Source organism: Ranitomeya variabilis, chromosome 3, assembly GCF_051348905.1.
Source record: "Ranitomeya variabilis isolate aRanVar5 chromosome 3, aRanVar5.hap1, whole genome shotgun sequence".
NCBI classification, from domain to species: domain Eukaryota; kingdom Metazoa; phylum Chordata; class Amphibia; order Anura; family Dendrobatidae; genus Ranitomeya; species Ranitomeya variabilis.
The window spans coordinates 65,538,999-65,562,186 of NC_135234.1; the positions used below are offsets into that span (position 1 = coordinate 65,538,999).

The following is a 23,188-nucleotide window of genomic DNA, read 5'->3' on the forward strand; positions in this document are numbered from 1 at the left end:
TGACATAAACACAATGAAGAACCCATAGCTATATATGTTGAGGTCACCTGGATATTACTAGGGCTGATTTTGAGTTAAACAGCTTGAATCGGGTTGAACACAGACTAAAACTTTTTGAAGCAAAAGAGGGTTTGCAGTATTTTTGATTCAAGGTGAATCAAATCAATCTTTTTTAACATGGTAAAGGAAATATAGCAAAATAATGGAAAATCTGAAAATCTATCGAAGAGTGAAGTCTTTCTTATACAGTCTGGATGCCATATTCTACATAACAGGATGTCTTATAATTAGACAGCACCAATTATACCACTAAGCCATAATCTTTCCTTAAATGACTCTAATTACCAGAATGACAGATAAAAACATGTAAATGTGACACTTTATCCATGAATATATACAGAAAACTTGTTCTAGCAATGTTGTGTGCCAAAAAAGGCCGAGTATTCATCATCAGATAACTATCCGCTGCTTCCTTCCTAACACAACTGTTGAAAAGCCGCAGCTGTAAATGAGCGTAGAAGTGATGCCCTTACACAAACTCATGTAAACATACATTAGAAGTGAAATCCAATATGCCACCCACAGTCGCATTGTTACAGCCATTGGGTGCAGCTCTCCACATCCAATTTTCACATGTGTTTTTACATGTGAATTAAAGTCAATTATACACTTGTTCTTAGATTGCTGGAATCGGTAGTGACTGTAAATAAAAATTTAATGCAAACTATGATAACAATATGTTGTGAACTGCAACAAGAACAGGCTAGCGATTTGGCAAGTAGACCCGAGCAAAAATAATGTTTAAAATTTTATTACGATACCAGTAAAGCAGATTTAGCTTTATTTTGGTTCCATTTTACATTATTTTTTCTTTGATTTTTGTCGGTCTTGGTTCAATTTGAAAACTGGTTCTCGTTTAATAAGATATAAAGAGATATTGTCATTTTTTTATTATTTATATAACAAAAAGTAATCCATCCAGTGTAATAACAAGGCTTTCCAACACAAAGAGCAAAGTTTCATTTTGGAGCCTTAGCACTAGAGATGAGTGGATTGATATTCGGAGGAATGAGTTTGAGTTACATTTCCTGAAATTTGCGGTTTGAGAAGAATTTGAATATTTTGAGATTCGATTTGCGGATCACAAAAAATAAAAAAATTGCCAGGCACCATTTCCCACACGGCTGAATCATTAGAGAGCAGGATAATGCCATTTTTCATTTCCCACAGGCCTCCTCATAATGCTTAACACCTAGGAAATCTAGTGGATTATCACACCATGTACATTGGTGGTCAGTACCTGGGTCATCACAGATCAGCGGTGCTCTGTGGAGCACAGTTTGTTCAGCAGAGCTGTTTTCCATCTCTAGAGTCACTGAGTAAGTCTCTCTTTCCTGTAGAATGTAAGCTCTTATGGTCAGTGAGGTTCTCTCTTTTCTGTAGAGTGTAAGCTCTTATGGTCAGCCGGGTCCTCTCTCTCCTGTAGAGTGTAAGCTCTTACTTTTAGTGGAGTTCTCTCTCTCGTGTACAGTGTAAGTTCTTATGGTCAGCGGCGTTCTCTCTCTTCTGTAGGCTGTAAGCTCTTATGGTCAGTGGGGTCCTCTCTCTCCTGTAGGCTGTAAGCTCTTATGGTCAGCAGAGTTCTCTCTCCTGTAGAGTGTAAGCTCTTATGGTCAGCAGGGTCCTCTCTCTCCTGTAGGCTGTAAGCTCTTATGGTCAGCGGAGTTCTCTCTCCTGTAGAGTGTAAGCTCTTATGGTCAGTGAGGTCCTCTCTCTCCTGTAGAGTGTAAGCTCTTATGGTCAGTGAGGTTCTCTCTTTCCTGTATAGTGTAAGCTCTTATGGTCAGCCGGGTCCTCTCTCTCCTGTAGAGTGTAAGCTCTTATGGTCAGCAGGGTCTTGTCTCTTGCTCTCCTGTAGAGTGTAAGCTCTTACTTTTAGTGTTCTCTCTCTCGTGTAGAGTGTAAGCTCTTATGGTCAGCGGGGTCCTCTCTCTCCTGTAGAGTGTAAGATCTTATGGTCAGTGGGGTCCTCTCTCTCCTGTAGAATTTAAGCTCTTATGATCAGTGGGGTCCTCTCTTTCCTGTAGAGTGTAAGCTCTTATGGTCAGTGGGGTCCTCTCTCTCCTGTAGAGTGTAAGTTCTTATGGTCAGTGGGGTCCTCTCTCCCTTGTAGAGTGTAAGCTCTTATGGTCAGTGGGGTCCTCTCTCTCCTGGATAGTGTAAGCTCTTATGGTCAGTGGGGTCCTGTCTCTTTCTCTCTCCCTTGTAGAGTGTAAACTCTTATGATCAGTGGGGCTTTCTCTCTCTCTTCTGTAGAATTATAGCTCATATGGTCAGCAAAGTTCTCGATCTCCCCCACTTGCATTTTCAGAGCAATTCTAAGCTTTCCAGTATTGAGATTTGTGCAAATTTATTTGTCAAAATAAAATTTTGATGTATGAGTAAATATCTGTTTGTTTGTTCTTATCAGTGTCATTAGACTTTTGCAGGGAGTACCACATAATTCACGACTACTGCTCTTTCTGGATGTGCCTGTTACTAGCCACCTCCATGTGCTATGGCTGACTGTCCACAAAGTTGAGACTTCTATCTGTGAGGTATTTATTATGTACAGGAGTGAATACAGACAGGAGAGGCCCCTGAGGATGAACAATATATGGGCCCTATATATATGGGCTCATCATAATGTTCAGTTTTACCTTTTTGTAGGTGGTAGTGGCCTCCTTACCTCTTGGGCCCCTGTGGCTGTACAGGCTGCACCAATGATGTGTCCACCTCTGATTATGTGCATATATAGTGAAATTAGTTGACTTTAGGGATGTTATAAATGCATCCATAGATGGGGCCGATCAGCAGCACCTTCAGCTTATCGACTATGCTGGAAATTCAGACAAATTCATTCTGACTGACCATATGTGATGATGTAGTTCAGCAGCAGCACATTTAGAGCTGACTATGTTTGCTAAATATCCCCTCTATTTATAATGTCTGCGAATTACACCTGATAGAACGTGGTCGTTTCTTTATTACTGTGTCACCTTCATTTTTGGAATGCCCACAACATTGTCACAATCCTGAGGAAAGAAGTGTTAATTAGCGTGTATACCCAACATCTATTGTTAACGCCTCAGCACAATATAGCACCATTCCCAAGTGCCAAGGAAAGTAACCAGCTCAGCAATGTCTTCTTATATGGCCTTGTAATCCTAGGCAGATCCTGACTTTACAGCGCTGTTAGCTCCCGTTCCCAGCCAGTGGCAGTACCACTGCACTGCCAATGCTACAGGGGCAAAGCTGCATCTTGGGGCACCATCCAGAGCACATTATTTTGGTTAGTGGCTCATAGCTGCCTCTGGTCCAATATGTCAATCAAGCATGACTTCCCATTTTTACTACAATCAGGAAACCGTAAGGCTGGAGAGCAGAGCGCTCGTAAACAAAGGGGAACCATCCCTTTAAAAGCTATGTACATAAATCTATGTATTGAGCTTTTAATTTTCATTTCCTGCTTGAATGAAAACTTAAAGAAAAGCTAAACTTTTTTCTTTTTTTTTTAATTATTTTTGTTCAGCATGGAAAGTTAATAAAACTTTGAAAACCACTTTATATTGAGATTTGCCTTCATTAGAGATGAGTGAATATATTGGAGTGAAATTGAATTCTACTCGAATTTTCCAATAATTAGCATTCATCAAAATGCAGATTATTTTTGCAATTCGCTTTTGCAATTTTTTTCTATTTCAGAATGTTAAAAAAAAAAAAAAATCATTATACTGTGCTAAATTCTCCAGCCCCTCCACTCCTCACCATCATTGTCTGGTCTTCGCCACATCTTCTTATCACCGCCGCTCTCAATAGTCCTGGATTTCTGGCTCTGACGTCTGGGATGGTTCTGCACACACTTGCATAAGGTCATGAATCATAATGTCGTGACATTGAATCCTTTGGCGCACTTGCGAAGAACCATCTCTGGTCTCATCAGAACTAGAATCCTAGCGTGATCGGCGGAGCATCAGAATATGTGACAGGAACAAGTCAGGTGAGGTTCAAGAGCGGAATGGCCGGAGAGATGAGTATAAGCATTTGTCTATTTTTTATATGATTTTTCTGAATAGATCCCAGTGCATAATAAGGGACATTAAATAAATGGAGGATAACTTGCTTGTGAGTTAAATTTCCCAGGAAAATCCGAAATTGAGTTTTGCCTGATCTCCTATTCTCAAGTCATTGTAAAAAATTTACGTAAGTGCATTCCAGAACCTTGATTTTCTGCATTCTGTTTCCCTACCTTTAGCTGCATTGATATCAGAAAGTTCTCATTTGGAGTACAGATGATGATGATGAGGAGGAGACAGGGGCTGACCCATCACTGCCACTATCTGTACTCCAAATGAGTATGTTCTGATATCAATGCAGCTAAAGGCAGGAAAACCGACTGGGGAAATGTAAAGGTTTAGAAGCTACTTTCTGATTCTAACATCTCTCTTTGCTTTAAAGTCTGTCAGTGTAAGAGATAGCAGAAGCGAGGAGAGGGGTTTGTACACTCCAGATCAGATTGGAGAGAGGGAGGAAAGCACTCAAGTTTTTAGGGAGGGCGGTTCAATCAGGATTTAGATACGAAGGAGTGCACATGATCTTTCTTGAGCTGTAGAAGAGGTGATCATTTTCAGTAATGAAGTTGTGCTCATACATGAGAGCTAGTGAAGAAATCAGGACCCAGGACACACAGACCTTACATCCAACATGTCTTACTGTGATGGACTTATTCATATGAGAAAAAAAATCTGAAACTAGGGGCAGCTTAGGTCTGAAAATTGATGAAGGAATGAAGATTACAGACTGAAACGTATTGAAAATTTGTAACTAGATGGTAACCGCTACCATATGTAAAAAAATATTTTACATGTCATAGGTTTCCATATCTTGGTTAGAAAAATAGAGATTTATGGCGTATTCCTAGCATATGACCTGGAGCTATAGAGGAAAACAGACAAGGGACCAGCCATAAATATTAGTACCGGGGAGGTAGCTCAACAAATGTTTTTATAAATAGGCGCCATTGTGTGCAATCGTTCCATCTGGTCAGACTACAAAGGTTGAGCCAATATGGTTTATTGCGATGCATAGGAGGGCACTTTATGATAATTTCATTGGAAGGAATGTTCGTATTAATGAATGTCACAGCTTGTAATGCCACTAACGGGATTATCGTGCCTCTAGCTCATGTGTGGAGAGATCAGTCATTCCTGATGAGTTAACACTTTTCTTTTATTCTTTCGCTGTTCCAGCTTTCTCCATCTCCAGTGAGAATAGTCAAGTGGTAATGATTGGCATCTCAGCGGCGATAGTAATTATCCTGCTCACCGTGGTCGTTTACATCCTTATAGGAAGGTGAGTGCTGACTATTCTTCATACCATACTTGCCAGTGCAAGGTTATAGAGACAATATACTTTATGTACATATATAATTATGCATATACCGTACCCAAATAGAAACTATACATATGGATATACGGACATACATTCACCACCATTGATTGCAAGGTAGACTTAGATTAATAAATTAGAAAATTCAAACATCAGCATGTTCTATCAATTGCAAAGTAATAATTTACCTAAAAGCTAATTCAAAGGTGTCACTGTCAAACAATATGGCTGCCCTCCTTCATGTCTGCAAAAATGTCCGCTTTGGCGAAACAGAAATATGTCAATATTTCAATATTTCTGTTGAAAAGGATGTCCTCTTTTAGAAAACTAAATAGTAATAAATCCTCACCCTTGATGAAGCTAGTTGTGTGAAACGCCCATTGGGTATTATTCCTTTGTGCATCTGTCTGTGTTGAATGAGTCCAGGTATTTCTTTCTGTGTTTTGAGTGTCGGCATGCCTCTATTCCTTCCCTGATTCTGGCTGACACCACCATACTTGTACTTTATTATTGACATTTTTGTTATTCACTAATATCTACTGTACGCTTCTTTTATGTGTATTTCATTTGCTTTTCTTTGCTACGTTTTGTACATTCGCTCATCTGCATTGTGCCATTTGTGAGGTCTTCTAGCTACCCTGCCCTTTTTCATGGACTCCTTGAACCGTCCACCGCTGTCCCAGTCTCTATTGTTCGCCTGCACCGATGATGTCAGTGACGTTGCCTGTGTAGATTGCAGGAGCTTCTGAGCTCACTGATTGGCTGCAAAGCTGTCAACATGATGTGACCACTGCAGCCAAACAGCAAAGATCGAGGCAGCAGTGGACAGCTGGATATAGACTGGGAAAGGGTACGTAGTACTCAGTTTTTATATCTAAAGCAGCACATTTCATAAAGTTTTCTAAAAGAGGACAACCCCTTTAAAGAGATTTTACAACGATGAACAGTGGATAGGTGATTAATGTATGATTTTTTGGGTCCAACCACTTAGACCCCAATGAGCTTTGAAAACAGGGACACCCTTTCCTTTATGCCAAAAAGTCAGCAGTGCACACGAATGACCATGGCACCTCTCACTTGCATGAGCCTATGGAAGCGGTAGTGCTCATGTGTGACCAACGTTCCCATCGAAAATGACAAGTATGCTGGTCGCACATGCTCACTCCCGTTCTCACAATCAGTTGAGTGATCAGGGGACGGACCCACACGGTTCTCATCCATCCTGTGATAAACACTTTCATAAATTATTTTTAAGAAAACTTTAAATTTTAAAATATACAGCAAATTTTACATTTGTGGCTCCAATCTTTAATAATGTAAATCATTTTCAGGGACTCGATGAGTATGGCTGAGTTCTGCTGAGTTCAGGGCAGTATGGTGACTCAGTGGTTACACTGGAGACCTGGGTTTAAATTCAACCAAGGGCGAAATTTATGAGATTCACATATTCCGCCTATGTGTGTGTGGGTTTCCTCCCACACTCCAGTAACATGCTAAAACATTCATTTAGATAGACCTAATACAACCAGAGTCTAATGTAAAAAATTAAATCACCACCGAAAACTAGTGGAATAAATAAAAGAGAGAAAGCGCTCCTCGTGAAGGTCAAGCAGAGACAAACTAATCCCAGTGCTGCAAAGTTCTCACCTGGAGGTGTAATGTGGCTCCAGGCACAACACTGGGAAAAGCAATGTACAACTCTCCAGTGGCTGCTGCTCCGCCCGTTGGATCCAACTCCAAGGATCCAGACAATGGAAACGAGAGAGGAGGAATTGCGGGGGATCAGGATAGTGCTGCCACCAGTTGTGAGAGATGAAGGAAGTCCCGTTAAGATGGATCATGTAAGAGATTTTTATTAATAATGCTACACATTTCAGAGCTAATCTAGCTCAGGTATATGCCTGAAGAAGGAGCTGGATTACCTCTGAAACGAGGCACATTAATAATAAAAATCTCTTTTATGATTCATCTTTACGGGACTTCCTTCATCACTCACAACCGGTGGCAGCGCTATCCTGATCCCCCGCAATTCCTCCTCTCTCGTTATGTAAAACTAGTAGATGATACGGCCCCATAATTACACCATACCACGTCAACTGTGATGTGATATACCCAACTTAAATAATGATAATATAAGTTTGGTTCAACAGAACCCTACAGACAATCAAATGAATCCTATACAAGTAATTGCTGAGCTTTTGTTAACCTATTCAAGGCATGGCCATATGCCCTCATTTCTGTCCAGTCACATTTTTTCTTTTTTTTTTCGCACACAAAATTTAAAGAGCTGTAAAAATTTGTCCTCATTTGGCTCTATCTTTTTTGGAATGCATTGGGCCTAATCTTTCGTCATGAGGGCTTGTAAAAGCAAATGCAGCGCCCCCACTGCCGCAGGGCCGAGGGGCACCCGGTACCGGGCCTCTGAGTCTCTGCTCTGGGGTTGTCACGGTGGCTAGGCCCGGTCCGTGACCCTGCCGAGGGGCGCACAGTGATAGATATGATGGATGGGGATGGTGGTGACGCTGTAGTGGTGCGGTGCAGTAAATAACGAGGACACCAGGTTGCAGTCTCTTTACCTCTTTACTGAAGATCTCTGGGTCCTCAGTCCGGAGTCCGGATAACCAGGCTGCGCAAGTCCGGCCGGTCCAATGGCACCTCCAGAGTTCTCTTTACAGGTGGAAATCTGTGCCTTCCTTCTAGCGCTATGTGTTGCGGTCCTTCCCTGCTGTGCTTACGGAAAGTCCCCACAACTGTTGTGTCCGTTTCTTAAGTTCCCTCACAACTCGATTAGATGATGTTCTGCTAATCCTCCGTCCCTCCCTGATGTTACGGTTGGGACGGCACCCGTATGACGGGTAGGCTCGGAGCTCTTCCGGGACCCTAGAGTCGCCCCTCTCCACAGGTTGCCCCCCAAGACTGCATAGGTGATTTAGATGAGACAGCCCGCCTTTGACTGACTGTCCTGCCGTTGGTTTAGAGTATTGCTTGAAGCTGAATATTGTAATACTCCCTCGGCGTTCCGGCCGCCGGTTATGCGCCTCAGTAGGATGTTGCCTCGGTCTTACAGCACGACCCCTACTGGTATTCTCCTTATTGCTTTGATCTCGTTTCTCACTCAGCACAATCTATCTCGCTTCCAATCCCTCCTTGGGCACCGCCGCTATACTGAGCAGGCACGGTCCCGTTACGTTCGCTCAAGTTGCCAAGTCTCTGTCAGGATCCCACCCCTGACAGGGACCCTACCGAATCTTCTCCTGCAACACCCTCTGCCACAAGGTGTTGCCTGGTTCCAACCCAGTCAGCTTTCTGTCTAACTTCCTGCCTGCCCCCCAGTTTTACCAGTGTTGTGGAGAGTGGCCTAGTAAATAGAACCCTTAGCTCCCCCTGGAGGCCCGGCGGTGAAATGTATTGGTGCTGTGATACCTGCTCAGATGAACTCCTTCAGTGCCATCAGACGTACCATAGCTCCCCTTAGTGGCGGAGCCACAGTACTGCAACGACCAGGACTCTGGGGCACTGCACAAACAACTGTGTTTTTTTTAAATGTTTTTTTTTTATTAATGGTATTTATTTATTTTCATTTTCTTCACACATTGTGCTCTCCCATTTCAACATTTAGATACTTTTTTAATCTGAATTCAACTGTAACTGGGGCTGATATATTAGCCCTAGTTACAGAGGAAATTAAGATAGCACATATCATATCAGAGATAACTGGGTCCCCTAGAATCCAGCAGCTCCTGCTCCCTTCTTACACCCAACAATCATGTGATCACTGGGTCTGAATAAGGATCCGCTAACAGCCCTTCCTATACTCCATACAGCGTGCTTGGTCAGCACTGTGTATGCAGCGATTGGGCAGACAGAAATGGTAATAAACTCTCTCTACCTTCTCTATGGGGAGTCTGGTTTTTGTCCGATGGCCGACTCCCCACTCCTGTAGATGCATGATCATGTTTTATCTTCACTGCACAGTATAATGCAGACCACCCAGATGTTTAAAATCTAGAAGTAGTTAAAGTAAAAAATGGCGCTGTTATTTTTCTGGACCCTTAATACGTCCAAATCAGTCTATGCCAGACTATGCAAAAAGTTTACTTATCCAACTTCCAAAGAGTAGACTAATTGATCTCCATCTCATGGTTCTCAACATCCAACAGCTGTGTGTGTACATCCACGTAACCAAGTGTTGGCGACCGTTGAGTAGACCGTTACTATGCGAAGCCATCTTGGAGCCTAAACTGAATACAGAACTAGTATTAGACCACAAACAAGAATACAATAAAACAATAAAATGCCGTTGCTGATTTGTTTTATTTTCCACGTTATTGTAGAATTTTCTTCCTGTTAACATAATCATGTCGTGTTTTGTGAGCTGTTTGCTGTTTTCTGTAGCTGTATTTCACACCTTATTAAATAAGATTGCCTGAGATTTGACCTGTGTATGCCTGATTAAGTTTACTATCTCATGCGCAATGTTATTTCTATTAAAGCCAGGTGTGACATCTTAGGCACTTATGAGAACCATGGGCCGTACCGACTGATTATGTGTAAACTACGCTATGCAAGTGGCTTTTCAAGCCCTGCAGGATTAGATTTCATAACCACATGGACCTGACGTTTCCCTTGTGTTTCTATTAAATTGTTCAAGATCTCATTCTTCAAATTTGTCAAGCTCAATGCACACGTGTTTTCCTGTAGATTAATGCAACATTTTAGATTTTAAGGTCTCGTGCTCTTTGATCTACACTTTTTTTAGGAGTAGTAAACTGATTTGCTATTTTGGGTTTTGGATTGCTTGATATACAGTTTTGACTGTTGATTTTTTTATGTCTTTTCTCATGAGGCAGGCACAGCAGAAGTCGAAGTAGATAGGAAGAACGTATGAGATCATTAGCAGTTGTGACCCAGCATGCTGGATAGATAATGGGGGACCATATATGTACCTCAATGATAATAGCCAGCATTCCCAAAGTGGCTGTTGTAGTAATGCGAATTTTCTTGATGACTTGTATCCCCGTACTTTACATCTGAATGTGTTTAAAAGTGTTAGATCCTTAGGTACCTGACCCGTGAATTACGCTAAATACCTCCCATTATTTTAAGGAGCCACTTTAGCATTCTGGCACTTACTGCCTAAAATGTTGCTGTTTGTTTCTTCTAAGACCTTAGTAGAAGTAGATTAATTATTATGAGTGTATAAATTTCTCTTGTGGTCAGTCCGCGGCCACCCAGCCTCCTCGTGCTGCTGTACGGGTGCCAAAGAAAGACGTATGCATAGAGATACTTTCCACTGGATCATTACCGTATCTATAAGAACTCATACTCATTTGTGAGAAAAACGAATGAGTGCAATCCGATAAAAAAATCAGATAGCACTCTGACCAATGCTATTTGATGAAGCTGTACTGAGAAAATCTCGGAGTATCTTGGACGAGACTCACCAATGCAAGTCAATGGGTGCGAGAAAAAAAAATCACACAGCCCTCAGACCATGCGAGTGCTGTCCGAGTTTTACACACTGATCTCCTTTGAAAATCCAGCAATTCATCTGCCGGGTACAGTAATATCACTTTGGGACCCAATAGGAAAGAATGGATAGATTACACATAGAATAGATAGATATATAGATGTCAGTGACAAATACAATTAGTACACTGTGTGTGCAGCTTACTGGACATGTATTTAATTATTAAAAGATTATTTTTCTGAAAAAAATGGCATGGGCTCCCTTGTAATTTTCTTTATCAGCATAGGGAAAGCCGATGTCTGGGGGCAGATGTTTACAGCCTGGGAAGGGAGTAATATCTATCGAGCTTCCTAGGCTATTAATATCAGTTCACAGCTGTATACTTAGCCTTAAAATGGGGGCGCCCCCAAAACATGACGTATGATCCCCCAATAATAAATAACCAGCAAAGGCTAAGCAGACAGCTGTGGGCTGATATTAATAACCTAGGAAGGGGCCGTGGATATTGCACCCTCCCTTAAGCTTAAAACATCAGCTCTCAGCCACCCCAGAAATGGCACATCTGTAAAATGTGCCAATTCTGGCACTTAGCCTCGCTATTCCCACTTGCCCTGATGCCCCCATTACTAACCCCATAGTCATATTGTATAAAAACACACATGCAGAATAAAGTCCTTTCATTGAAAGAATGATACAGACTCCTTTAATATATCTTAGTTAAACCATACTTATTACATTGTCCCCTGCAAGAGAATAAAAATAACAGACAACAATATTCCTCAACTGTCCGCTGAGGAGATGATGAGCCATTTGTCCCGTGCTACATCTAAACCCGATGTTGGACAAATGGATTAGCAGCATCTCTGCGGAAAGGTGAGGAATATTGTTGTTTTTAATTTTAATTTTATTACAGGGGACAATGGAGTCACTGGAATGGGTGATGCAGTAAGTACAGTTTAATTAAGATTTATTAAAGGAATCTGTGTAATTCTTTCAGTTAACCCCTTCCTGACCATAGGTTTTTTTTTGCGTTTTCATTTTTTGCTCCCCTTCTTCCCAGAGCCATATAAGGCCATTTGAAGGCTTGTTTTTTTGTGGGACAAGTTGTACTTTTGAACGACACCATTGGTTTTAACATATTGTGTACTAGAAAACTAGAAAAAAATCCAAATGTGGTGAAATTGCAAAAAAATGCAATGCAAAACAAGTACAATTCCGCGGTTGTTTTTTTATTTTATTTTTTTACCATGTTCACTAAATGCTAAAGCTGACCTGCTAATACGATTCTCCTGGTCATTTGGGGTTGGTAATGGGGGCAACAATACAAAGATGTCATCAACCACGCTAACTATCACCCCACTTCCCATCGCATCAGGGCAAGAGCGAGGTCAAGTGCCAGAATTGGCACATCTTATAGATGCTCCTTTTCTGGGGCGGCTGAGAGCAGATGTTTTTAGCCTTGGCAGGCAATGTCCATGGCCCCTTCCTAGGCTATTAATAGGCTGTCTGCATAGCCTTTGCTGGTTATTAATTATAGTGGGACCATACATCACTTTTAGGGGGAGTCCCCCATTTTAGTAGCCAGTAAAGGCTAAGTATACAGCTGTGAGCTGATAAAAATACTCTGGGAAGCTCCATAGGTATTACCCCCCTTCCAAGGCTATAAACATTGGCCACCAGCCATTGGCTTTCCCTCTGCTGGTTAAGAAAATTACCCAGGAGCCCACACCATTTTTCATTCAGAAAAATAATCTTTTAATAACTAAATGCATGTACACACACTGTACTAATTGTATATGTCACTAACATCTGTATATGTATCTATTTTATGTGTATTTACTGTATGTAATCCATTCCTTCTCTCCTGTCGGGTCATGCTGACATTTTACTCTACGTGGCTGCTGAATTACCGACTTTTTATCTATCTATCTATCTCTCTATTTATCCATCTATCTATCTATATATTGTATGTGTGTATGTGTTTAAGAATATTTCCTTTGATAACAATTTGTAAATGACATAGAGAAATCTAATATATAAAGCTGAATGTGTGTGTGTGTGTGTGTATGTATGGGTGTATGTCCGGGATTGACATCTGCACTGTCGCAGCTACAGCCACAAAATTTTGCACAGTCACATGTCTGGACCCCGAGAGCGTCATAGGCTATGTTGTGAGGCGAAATTTTAACCCCGCGCGTTCCAATTCACCAAACAATTTTGCCCCTATCTACATAATGGGGAAAAAGTGAAAGGAAAAGTGTTGGAGGAAAATTGACAGCTGCCAGATGTGAACAAGGGGGACTTAAAGAGTGAGAGCGATGGCGCCAAAGAGTATATACTGTACAGTTGCTAAGGTGGGGCCCCGACATGGGATAATCACCACACCACCACGGGGATATGAACACACACACAAAATGCGCCACACACTACCATGTGCTTAAACATATATACCACCCTCAGCACACATTTCACCACACATACACCAACCTCGCCACATAAAAGTCGAAACACAAAAGTCGCCACTCAAAACTCGCCATGCGCAAAATTCGCCACATGCAAAACTGGGCTCACACAAAACTCGCCACATGTGCAAAACTCACCTCATGGAAAACTCGCCACACGCAAAACTTGCACACGTGGAAAAATTGCCACATGCACAAAAGTTGCAACACATGCAAAAGTTGCCTCACACAAAACTTGCTCATACTCAAAACGCACCACACATAAAACTCGCCACGCGCAAAACTTGCAGCACACAACTTGCTACACTAACCTGTCACATGCAACTCGACACACAAAAAGTTGCTACACACATGTCACCACACAAAACTCGTCTCAAAAAAGTCGCTACATGTATGTCGCCACACGCAACTCAACACACACAACTTGACACATGAAACTCGCCCTAAAACACACACAAGTCTGGTATTATCCTTTAAAAATAAAAATCTGATTAATAAGCAGACAAACTACAAGAGCAACAAATGTACCATATAGGAATCCGGCAGCTGTCAGTCACATGACCTGTCTATTATGTGTATGTGTGAGCTAAGATATACTGCCAGGGGGGAGGGCTTCCTGTTGGCTGGGGATTTATCAGGCTGCCAATTTAGCTTACAAATACTGAGGTAAAAATACTGACCAAATAACGTGTGAATGAGGTCTAATACAGGAGGAGATGACATACAGGTACATACTATATACAGGGGAGATGACACACAGGTATATACTATATACAGGAGGACATGACTTATAGGTATATCCTATATACAGGAGGAGATGACATACAGGTATATACTATATATAAGAGGAGATGACATACAGGTATATACTATATACAGGAGGAGATGACACACAGGTATCTATATATATAATTGTCTAAGGGTTTTTCCGTCTGTCTGTCTGTCTGTCTTTCTGTCTGTCTGTCTGTCTGTCCTGGAAATCCCGCGTCTCTGATTGGTCGAGGCCGCCAGGCCTCGACCAATCAGAGACGGGCACAGCATGGCGACGATGATGTCATAAAGGTTGCCTCGACCAATCAGTGACGGGCACAGTCTGCCGTGAATTCGCCTCGACCAATCAGCGACGGGTACAGTATCGACGTAGATGTCATAATGGTTGCCATGGCGATGATGATGTCATAAAGGTTGCCTCGACCAATCAGCGACGGGCACAGTCTGCCGTGAATTCTGGAATCATCATTGTCCATATACTACGGGGACATGCATATTCTAGAATACCCGATGCATTAGAATCGGGCCACAGTCTAGTATACTATATACAGGAGTAGATGACTTACTGGTATATACTATATACAGGAGGAGATGACATACAGGTATATACTATATTTAAGAGGAGATGACACACAGATATATACTATATACAGGAGGAGATGACATATAGGTATATACTATATACAGGAGGAGATGAAATACAGGTATATACTATATAAAAGAGGAGATGACACACAGGTATATAAAGGAGGAGATGACATACAGCAGGTACAAACTATATACAGGGAAGATGACATACAGGTATATCCTATATACAGGAGATGACATACAGGTATATACTATATATAGGAGGAGATGACATACAGGTATATACTATATACAGAAGAGATGACATACAGGTATATACTATATACAGGAGGAGTTGACACATAGGTATATACAATATACAGGAGGAGATGACCTACAGCAGGTATACACTATTTACAGGGGAGATGACATACAGGTATATACTATATACAGGGGAGATGACATACAGGTATATACTATATATAGGAGATGACATACAGGTATATACTATATACAGGAGATGACATACAGGTGTATACTATATATAAGGGAGATGACAAGCATGTATATACCGAGGGGATAATGAGAGGTGTGAGGTGAAAATGAAAAGGTGTGAGTGCAAAATGAGAGGAATGAGGGAAAATAGTGGAGTGATCGGAAAATGACAGATGTGAGGTCGAAATAACAAGTGTGAGGGGGGAATGAGAGGAGGGGGAAAATAAGAGGAGTGAGGGGGAAAATGAGAGGTGTGAGGGAGAAAATGAGAGATGTGAGGGGAAAATGAAAGATGTGAGGGGGGAAATGGGAGGCGTGATGGGAAAATGAGAGAAGTGAGGTGCTAAATGAGAGGTGTGATGGGAAAATAAGAGAAGTGAGGTGCTATAACTAACCACAGATATTTACTATGCCCAGGCGACGCCGGGCTCTTCAGCTAGTTCTATATAAAAGCTCATGTAAAAATCTTATTGTAATCGGATAGCAATCGCACTGCATCCGGATGTAAATGGGATGCTAGGTATGAATAATCGGATTGTACTCGTATAACATTCGCCCATTTGTTTGGGCCTGCTATCGGATCTTTTTTTTTCACATATGGGTATGAGCCCTAAGTCAGTCTCTCCTTCCTAGAGTGGATCCTGGTTGGGTCACCATGTTGGATCCTTAATCAGGCACCAAAGAAATAAAAAGCAGGTTAATGACTCAATCAATTGACTCTTGTGAATGGAAGATCTTTCAGTACAAGAACTGGTTACATTTAAGACTTAGGCTACTTTCACACTAGCGTCGGAACGGGGCCGTCGCGCTGCGTCGGCCCGACGTACCGACGCATACTGTGTAAAAAATGCCCGACATGGGCAGCGGAAGCAGTCTTAGGACGCTTCCGCTGCCCCATTGCAAGGTCCGGGGAGGAGGGGGCGGAGTTTCTGCCGCGCATGCGCGGTCGAAAATGGCGGTCTCGACTCACAAAAAAAGTTACATGTAACTTTTTTTGTGGCGGCGGTGCGCCAAAACACGGCGCAACCGTCGCACGACAGTCGCGACGTGTGGCACTGCTAACCAACGAAGAAAGTGTGGCACTGCGTCGCAATGCGTCGCTAATAAAAGTCTATGGAGAAAAAAACGCATCCTGTGGGCAACTTTGCAGGATGCGTTTTTTATCTACAACGACGCATTGCGACGTGCAGTGCACGACACTAGTGTGAAAGTAGCCTTAAATGGGTGTTCCTGGACTAAAAGGTTGATAGTCTGCAATTAGGCTGCTTTTACACTTGTGAACGACTGTTCTTAAAATCTCTCATTTCACAACTATCTTGCAGTGTAAACACACTGCTGAATTCGCATGACACTCATTTATCGGGTAAAATTATCTTTTGCGTTGCACAAAAAAAATCATCATTCTCAGCTGCGCTTCGCCACTGCCGAGAAGCACATCAGCCTATGCGCACTGAGAGATCTACTACAGATCTACTACAGATTGCTCATCGTTTATGTGGCCTGAATGTGTAAACAGGCTGTTAAACGACCACCGATCGGTAAAGGTTAATCAATCAGTGGTCGTTTAGCATCGCCTGTCAGTCCGTGTACACAGACCCTTAGAGTAGAAGAAGGACCCTTGCATCCCTCAGTAATCATTAAAGCAACGGGGCTGTGAATATCTCAGTGCCCGGACATCTTTATTTTAATCAACAAGGTTTCTGTGGGCTGATGAGTGTTAAGGTCTAGTAACACTACACATTTATTATGAACAAGATTTTCTAAGAACACTCATTTTATGATAATCGTGAAGTCTACACAAACTGCCAGTCATCTGAAGAATGAGCTAAATGTTAATTTGTCAAGTAGAAAAATATTTAGAATTGAGAGTCCTCAGTGGTTGATACCTTTTAATGGCTAACTGAAAAGATGGTAACAAATTGCAAGCTTTCGAGACTACATACGTCTCTTCATCAGGCAAAGACTAAAACAAATTCTGAAGAATCACATATTTATGCACAACATAGTATAGAAAAAAAAAAAAAGGGAGAGGGGAAAAAAACCATGGATAAGCCAGGTGACATGAAGCAGAATTACCATGGGTGATAAACATTTACGTCCATAAATATTGGGCCAATTCTTAGATAGGGATTGTTTTATTGTCCTGTGATTAGGGTCTCTGTTGTGATGACCCCACATGGTCTGATGGGCAAGTTCCTTATTTGTAGTTAGTTGATGTAAAAAGACATAAATCCGTGTGACACATTCATTCCTGCATTTAGAGTGTCAAAGGTCGTCATCAGTTTATATTCCCATACTCTCCTGTCTTTCTGCGATTTGAAGTTACCCTTTAATACAAGTAATTTCATGTCCATAATGTTATGATTTGGGAGACAGAAATGTATTGCCACAGTAGATCCATTCTTTTTACTCTTATTGTATGGCGATGAGAGTTCATCCTTGTTCTCAGTTTCTGCCCTGTCTCCCCCACATACAGACCCCCAGTTGGACATTTAGTACAAATAATTAGGTACACCACATTAGAAGTGACGCAGCTGAATGTACCTGGTATCTTGTAGTCCTGATGTGAATTGGGGATCTTTATCTTGTCCAATGACCACGGACAAGATAAAGATCCCCAATTCACATCAGGACTACAAGATACCAGGTACATTCAGCTGCGTCACTTCTAATGTGGTGTACCTAATTATTTGTACTAAATGTCCAACTGGGGGTCTGTATGTGGGGGAGACAGGGCAGAAACTGAGAACAAGGATGAACTCTCACCGCCACACAATAAAAGAAAAAAGAATGGATATACCTGTGGGAATACATTTCTGTCTCCCAAATCATAACATTATGGACATGAAATTACTTGTAATAAAAGGTAACTTCAAATCGCAGAAAGACAGGAGAGTCTGGGAATATAAACTGATGACGACCTTTGACACTCTAAATGCAGGAATGAATGTGTCACATGGATTTATGTCTTTTTACATCAACTAACTACAAATAAGGAACTTGCCCATCAGACCATGTGGGGTCATCACAACAGAGACCCTAATCACAGGACAATAAAACAATCCCTATCTAAGAATTGGCCCAATATTTATGGACGTAACTGTTTATCACCCATGGTAATTCTGCTTCATGTCACCTGTCTTATCCATGGTTTTTTTCCCCTCTCCCCTTTTTTTTTTTTTTTTCTATACTATGTTGTGCATAAATACGTGATTCTTCAGAATTTGTTTTAGTCTTTGCCTGATGAAGAGACCTGTGTAGTCTCGAAAGCTTGCAATTTGTTACCATCTTTTCAGTTAGCCATTAAAAGGTATCAACCACTGAGGACTCTCAATTCTAAATATTTTTCTATCTACTGGCTAACACGGTACCAAGATATATTTCTTTCCTGTATCAATTTGTCAAGTGAAATGATCTTTTGGGCTTCACAAAAGATCCTCAGTCAAGTTCAAATATAAATTTTAGCACAAAATACATGCATTTAAGTAAACAAAAATGCCTCCGCCTATGTCTATATCTTTTAAAGGAAATACATCAGAAGGTTTCATCATGTAATCCGACAGCACCATGATAGAGATCCTGTTTACAGAGATGTGTCACGTAGTTTACTGAAGGCAGTAGTTATGATAAAGTCACAGTTTTCTTTTCTGCAGATCTAACGTAGCCCAGTTGTTGAGCTGTGTATAACCCCAACAACACTACAACTTTCTGTGTACATCGTATAGTGGCAGAGAGCTGCTAATCACTGCTGGGGGCGTGGTTGGACTAGGAAGCACCAGGCAACTAGTCCTGTAGTGATAGTCTGTCTCCTGCTGATAAAACACTGTTTGTATTGAAACAGTCAAACACAGCCCAGTTAGTGACACATCGCCAGAATCAGGGTCTTTGCCTCTACATGGTGATGGTCTAAGATTACATAGCAAAAACCTGCTGACAGATTCCTTTTAAGGCTGAGGCCACAGTAAGATTTTAATCATGAGTCAATAATGAAATCATTTGTAGGACAATATATTTGCTCCTAAGGAATAGCTGAAAATGCTAAGAAAAATGAATTGCAATAAATAGAAGTAAAAATATCACATAGTAATAAGGAATACTAGTAATATGATAAGGTCTCAGCCAGGTCAGCGTTTCGTGCCCAGATTCTTTGTATAGGTGAGCAGACTTTGTTTTTTCCCCTGTGTGTTAGACTCATAAGTAATGAACGTAGCAGTTTTTGGCCAGGACTTATCCAGCCCTTAATTGGCCTCTCCCGCCACTTAATGACCTGCCGCCACTTACACAGCGGAGCCGGTCCCTTAACAATACAGTTGCTATCTTATCACAAGGTAAATATGTTTTCCTGCATCATTGAGGAAATGAATGTTTGTGTTTTGCTCTTGCAGGTTCTGTGGATACAATAAATCAGTGCACAGCCCCGACGAAAAAAGGCTTCACTTTGGAAATGGTCACTGTAAGTAACGTGATTTATAAGTTCCATTTACCAGCGATTATGTGGGAACAATGCATTCACATTTGTATTCCCTTAGCCCTAGCTGTAGCGCGGAGCCATGTGAGCCGAGGACGTACAATAACATTACTGCATACAGCATGTGACACCTATTGGTGGCTTCACTTACTGCAGTGCCGGGCTACGCCATGCACGCCTTATCAGCCCCATCACAGGTCTTATTAACAGTAACTCATTAATGGTTATTAAAATACACATTGGGGTTAAAAAGGACATATCATTTCAATTAAGCGATCACCAATCGTATAGAGAGGTCATAGGATGCCACTGATTCTCTTACCAAGGAGCTTCATGCGTCATATATTCTCTTACAAAACTGAAACCGTGACAGAAGTCTTCTTTAGGAGACAAGTCTTTTCATTGACAAGTATTAAAGAATGTAAAACATAGCATCTTTTACTGGATGGACAACCATTGACCTTAAGCCTGCTCAGGACTCACCTCATTAAGTTAGAGCAGATACCGTCTTTTAACAGCACATAGTTTGGTATTTTTTGTGTGGTAACTTACCGATGTGAAACCTGGACAATAAAGAAACAAGACAGAAGAAGACACCTTCGTAATGTGGTGCCGGAAAAGGATGTTATCAATACCATGGATGGCAAGAAGAACAAACAAATCATTTTTGGAACCAATCAAGCCAGATATGTCACTCGAATCAAGGACCACCAAGGTACGACTTGCCTTCTTTGGACATATCATACAAAGAGAGGAATCACTGGAGACATCATGGTCGGAACAATAGTAGGAACAAGGTGAAGAGGAAGATCGCAACCCAAAGGCTTGATACAATCAAGAGAACGGTGGAGAAGACCCTGGTGGACTTATCTAGGCTTTACAAGATCGATCTTCCTATAGAGCATTCGTCCATCAAGTCATCATGGTTCAATATCGAGCCGAAGGCCGTTCAAAAAAAAAAGAAAACTTGCACACAGGGCACAACCGGGTATTGTATTGTATCAATCAATTGAACTGATTCCAATTAATATTATATTTACTACAGTATGTGCCGACTGTCCGCAGCTCACTTGGCAGTGGACCTAAGATTCTGTGCTTGGCACAATGTATGACATTTTTCATTCAATTTGAAATGCAAAGGAATGAAGAATCTCCTGATCATGAATTATAAACATGGTGGTATGGCACCCCTGAAGTTTAGATGATCAGAGAGGGTCCTACCATGTGGAGGCAAATGTATTGATATAATCCGGCACTCTATTAGAGGGGAAGATAGTGATGTTTATTAGACAGTCCGATGTGTATAGTGTTGTAATGTTTCAGTCTGACACCATAGACATTCGTCAGACATACGGAGTATACAAGGAGTAGGGGAGAAAGGAGTAATGAAACATATGAAGGATGTGAGGGGTATGGTGACAGCTGTCACTGTAGGAGATGTGCCTCACAGCTGATCATGAATGAACCTGACATTCAGCACGACTTTGTCCCTTGTATAAGGACTTTAAATAATTAATAAGCTTTAAACAATTTTATAGATTTTGCAGGAACTTTAGTTATCTGCATATCAGTGGGATCCTGGGAGCTGAGACCCTCACGGATTGCTCAAAAGAATTGTGCAGCTCAAGAGACTGGAGCGCTCATCTGCTACAGGAGCGCACACAGAGAGTGAAGTATGCATTCATCAGAAAGGGTAACCACAGAGAGCAGAGTATGCATTTCATGGAAAGCATAACTTTAGCTGACTATAAATGTGCTTTGTACTGAATCCGTACTCTACTCTGTGTGCTCTTAGGTAGGAGCTGTGGGCTCCTGTCTTCTGAGCTGTGAAGTTTATTGCTCCTAGAAGCCTCCGGCTTTCAGTCATAAAGGCGTGGCCAGTATGGCTTCAGTCACTTCTCAGTACATAGTGATAGGCTGCTGCAACCGTGCCCCGACACTGACAGCCGCCTCTATACTGATGACTGAAAGCTGGAGGGCTGCCGGGAGGAATAAAGTTAATTTCCTCTCGCCAGCCAGGCTCTCAAAGCAATGGCTACATGGTGTCAGAATGCTATTAGCCTACCGATTAATCCCATACCTGCATGTTTTTAGCATTTTTGGACATGATAGGTTTCCTTTAAAGCTTATACAAAATATTAAAGAAATTGCTGAAAGTTTAGTTACTCTATAAGTGTCAATGGTATGGTGTCCAAGATTATGGTTTGAGAATGCAACTGACCATCAGTCCCAGAAGTACTGGCATGTGCTGTGAGACATTTTATTGTCCCGTTGCACCATTTCCAAAAATGAATTACTTATTTAGATACAGAAATAATAGGACATTTAATGGCAGAACTCCATAAACTGGATCCCCTTCTCCTTGTAGCCTTAGTAGATGACCTACTCCCTGTTGTTAGAAGCCAATAATGAGCTTACACTTATAACTGTACACAGTGAATGCATTTATTAATGATGCTCAGATCTACAGATCCATTGCGTCATACCCCGGGACTTGGGGTGGAATTCACTTCTCGATGATTCAATGGACTACGTTTTCATAAGTTTTACATAGGTTCCCTTTGAAGTTCAAATATTTCACTTCATTAAATCATTACATAACTTTGATTCATCAGTTACAATTTCCAAATAGCTCAGCTGTTATTCAGACTTTACAACGCTCCTTCAAGAAACAAAAATAATTTGCTATGAGATGACTACAGTAACTTAACCCACTCACGACCTTTGGATTTTCCATTGTTGCATTTTCGTTTTTTGCTCCCTTTCTTCCCAGAGACATAACTTTTTTATTTCTCAGTCAATATGGCCATGTGGGGGCTTCTTTATTGCGAGACCAGTTGTACTTTTGAACAACACCATTGATTTTACCATATAGTGTACAGGAGTACAGGAAAAAAAAATTATAAAAAAAGTGCAATTCTGCCAATTGTGCTATTTCGACCAAAAAAAGCCATAATTTTGATTTTTTTTTAGACCTGTTACGTCATTTACCGATCTAATTCATTTACTTTATACTTTGATAGATCGGGCATTTCTGAACACAGCAATACCAAACATGTATTTTTTTTCTTTAATTGTTTTATTTTGAATGGGGCAAAAGTGGCATGATTTGAACTTTTATATTTTTTTAATACTTAAAAATGTTTTTACACTTTTTACTTACTCCAATAGTCTCCTTAGGAGACTTGAAGCTGCCAGGATCGCCTGTGCTACACATAGCAGGGCTGATCATCTCTTATGAACGAAGAGATTGACAGCGGTTTTTAAAATGTTAACAGCCGCAGGTGGATGACAATTCCACCCGTGGCTGTTAGGGGCACCTGACAGCTGATCAGATCATCTGTCATGTTCCTGAAAAGATGTAGGCTCAGTGCCAGAGCCCACATCAAAGGGAGGGAGGCAACCTAAGATGTGCCTATACGTCATAGGTCATAAACAAGTTAAAGGGAATCTGTCACATTGGATAAAACGATTATCCTGCAGACATAGGGTCAATCTGCAGGTTAATAGCTTTAGACAGGTGCCCGG

At 41.3% G+C, this 23,188-nt stretch overlaps 1 protein-coding gene across 2 annotated transcripts in view; it reads left to right on the forward strand.

Moving 5' to 3' along the window:
• EPHA3 (EPH receptor A3) overlaps nucleotides 1-23,188 on the forward strand; it is a 508,285-nt gene that overhangs the window by 379,762 nt on the left and 105,335 nt on the right. For both annotated transcript variants that reach the window (XM_077294091.1, XM_077294092.1), the window contains exons 8-9: nucleotides 5,289-5,391; nucleotides 19,578-19,645. In XM_077294091.1, coding sequence (XP_077150206.1) covers nucleotides 5,289-5,391; nucleotides 19,578-19,645 — 171 coding nt within the window. The remainder of the gene's footprint in view (nucleotides 1-5,288; nucleotides 5,392-19,577; nucleotides 19,646-23,188) is intronic.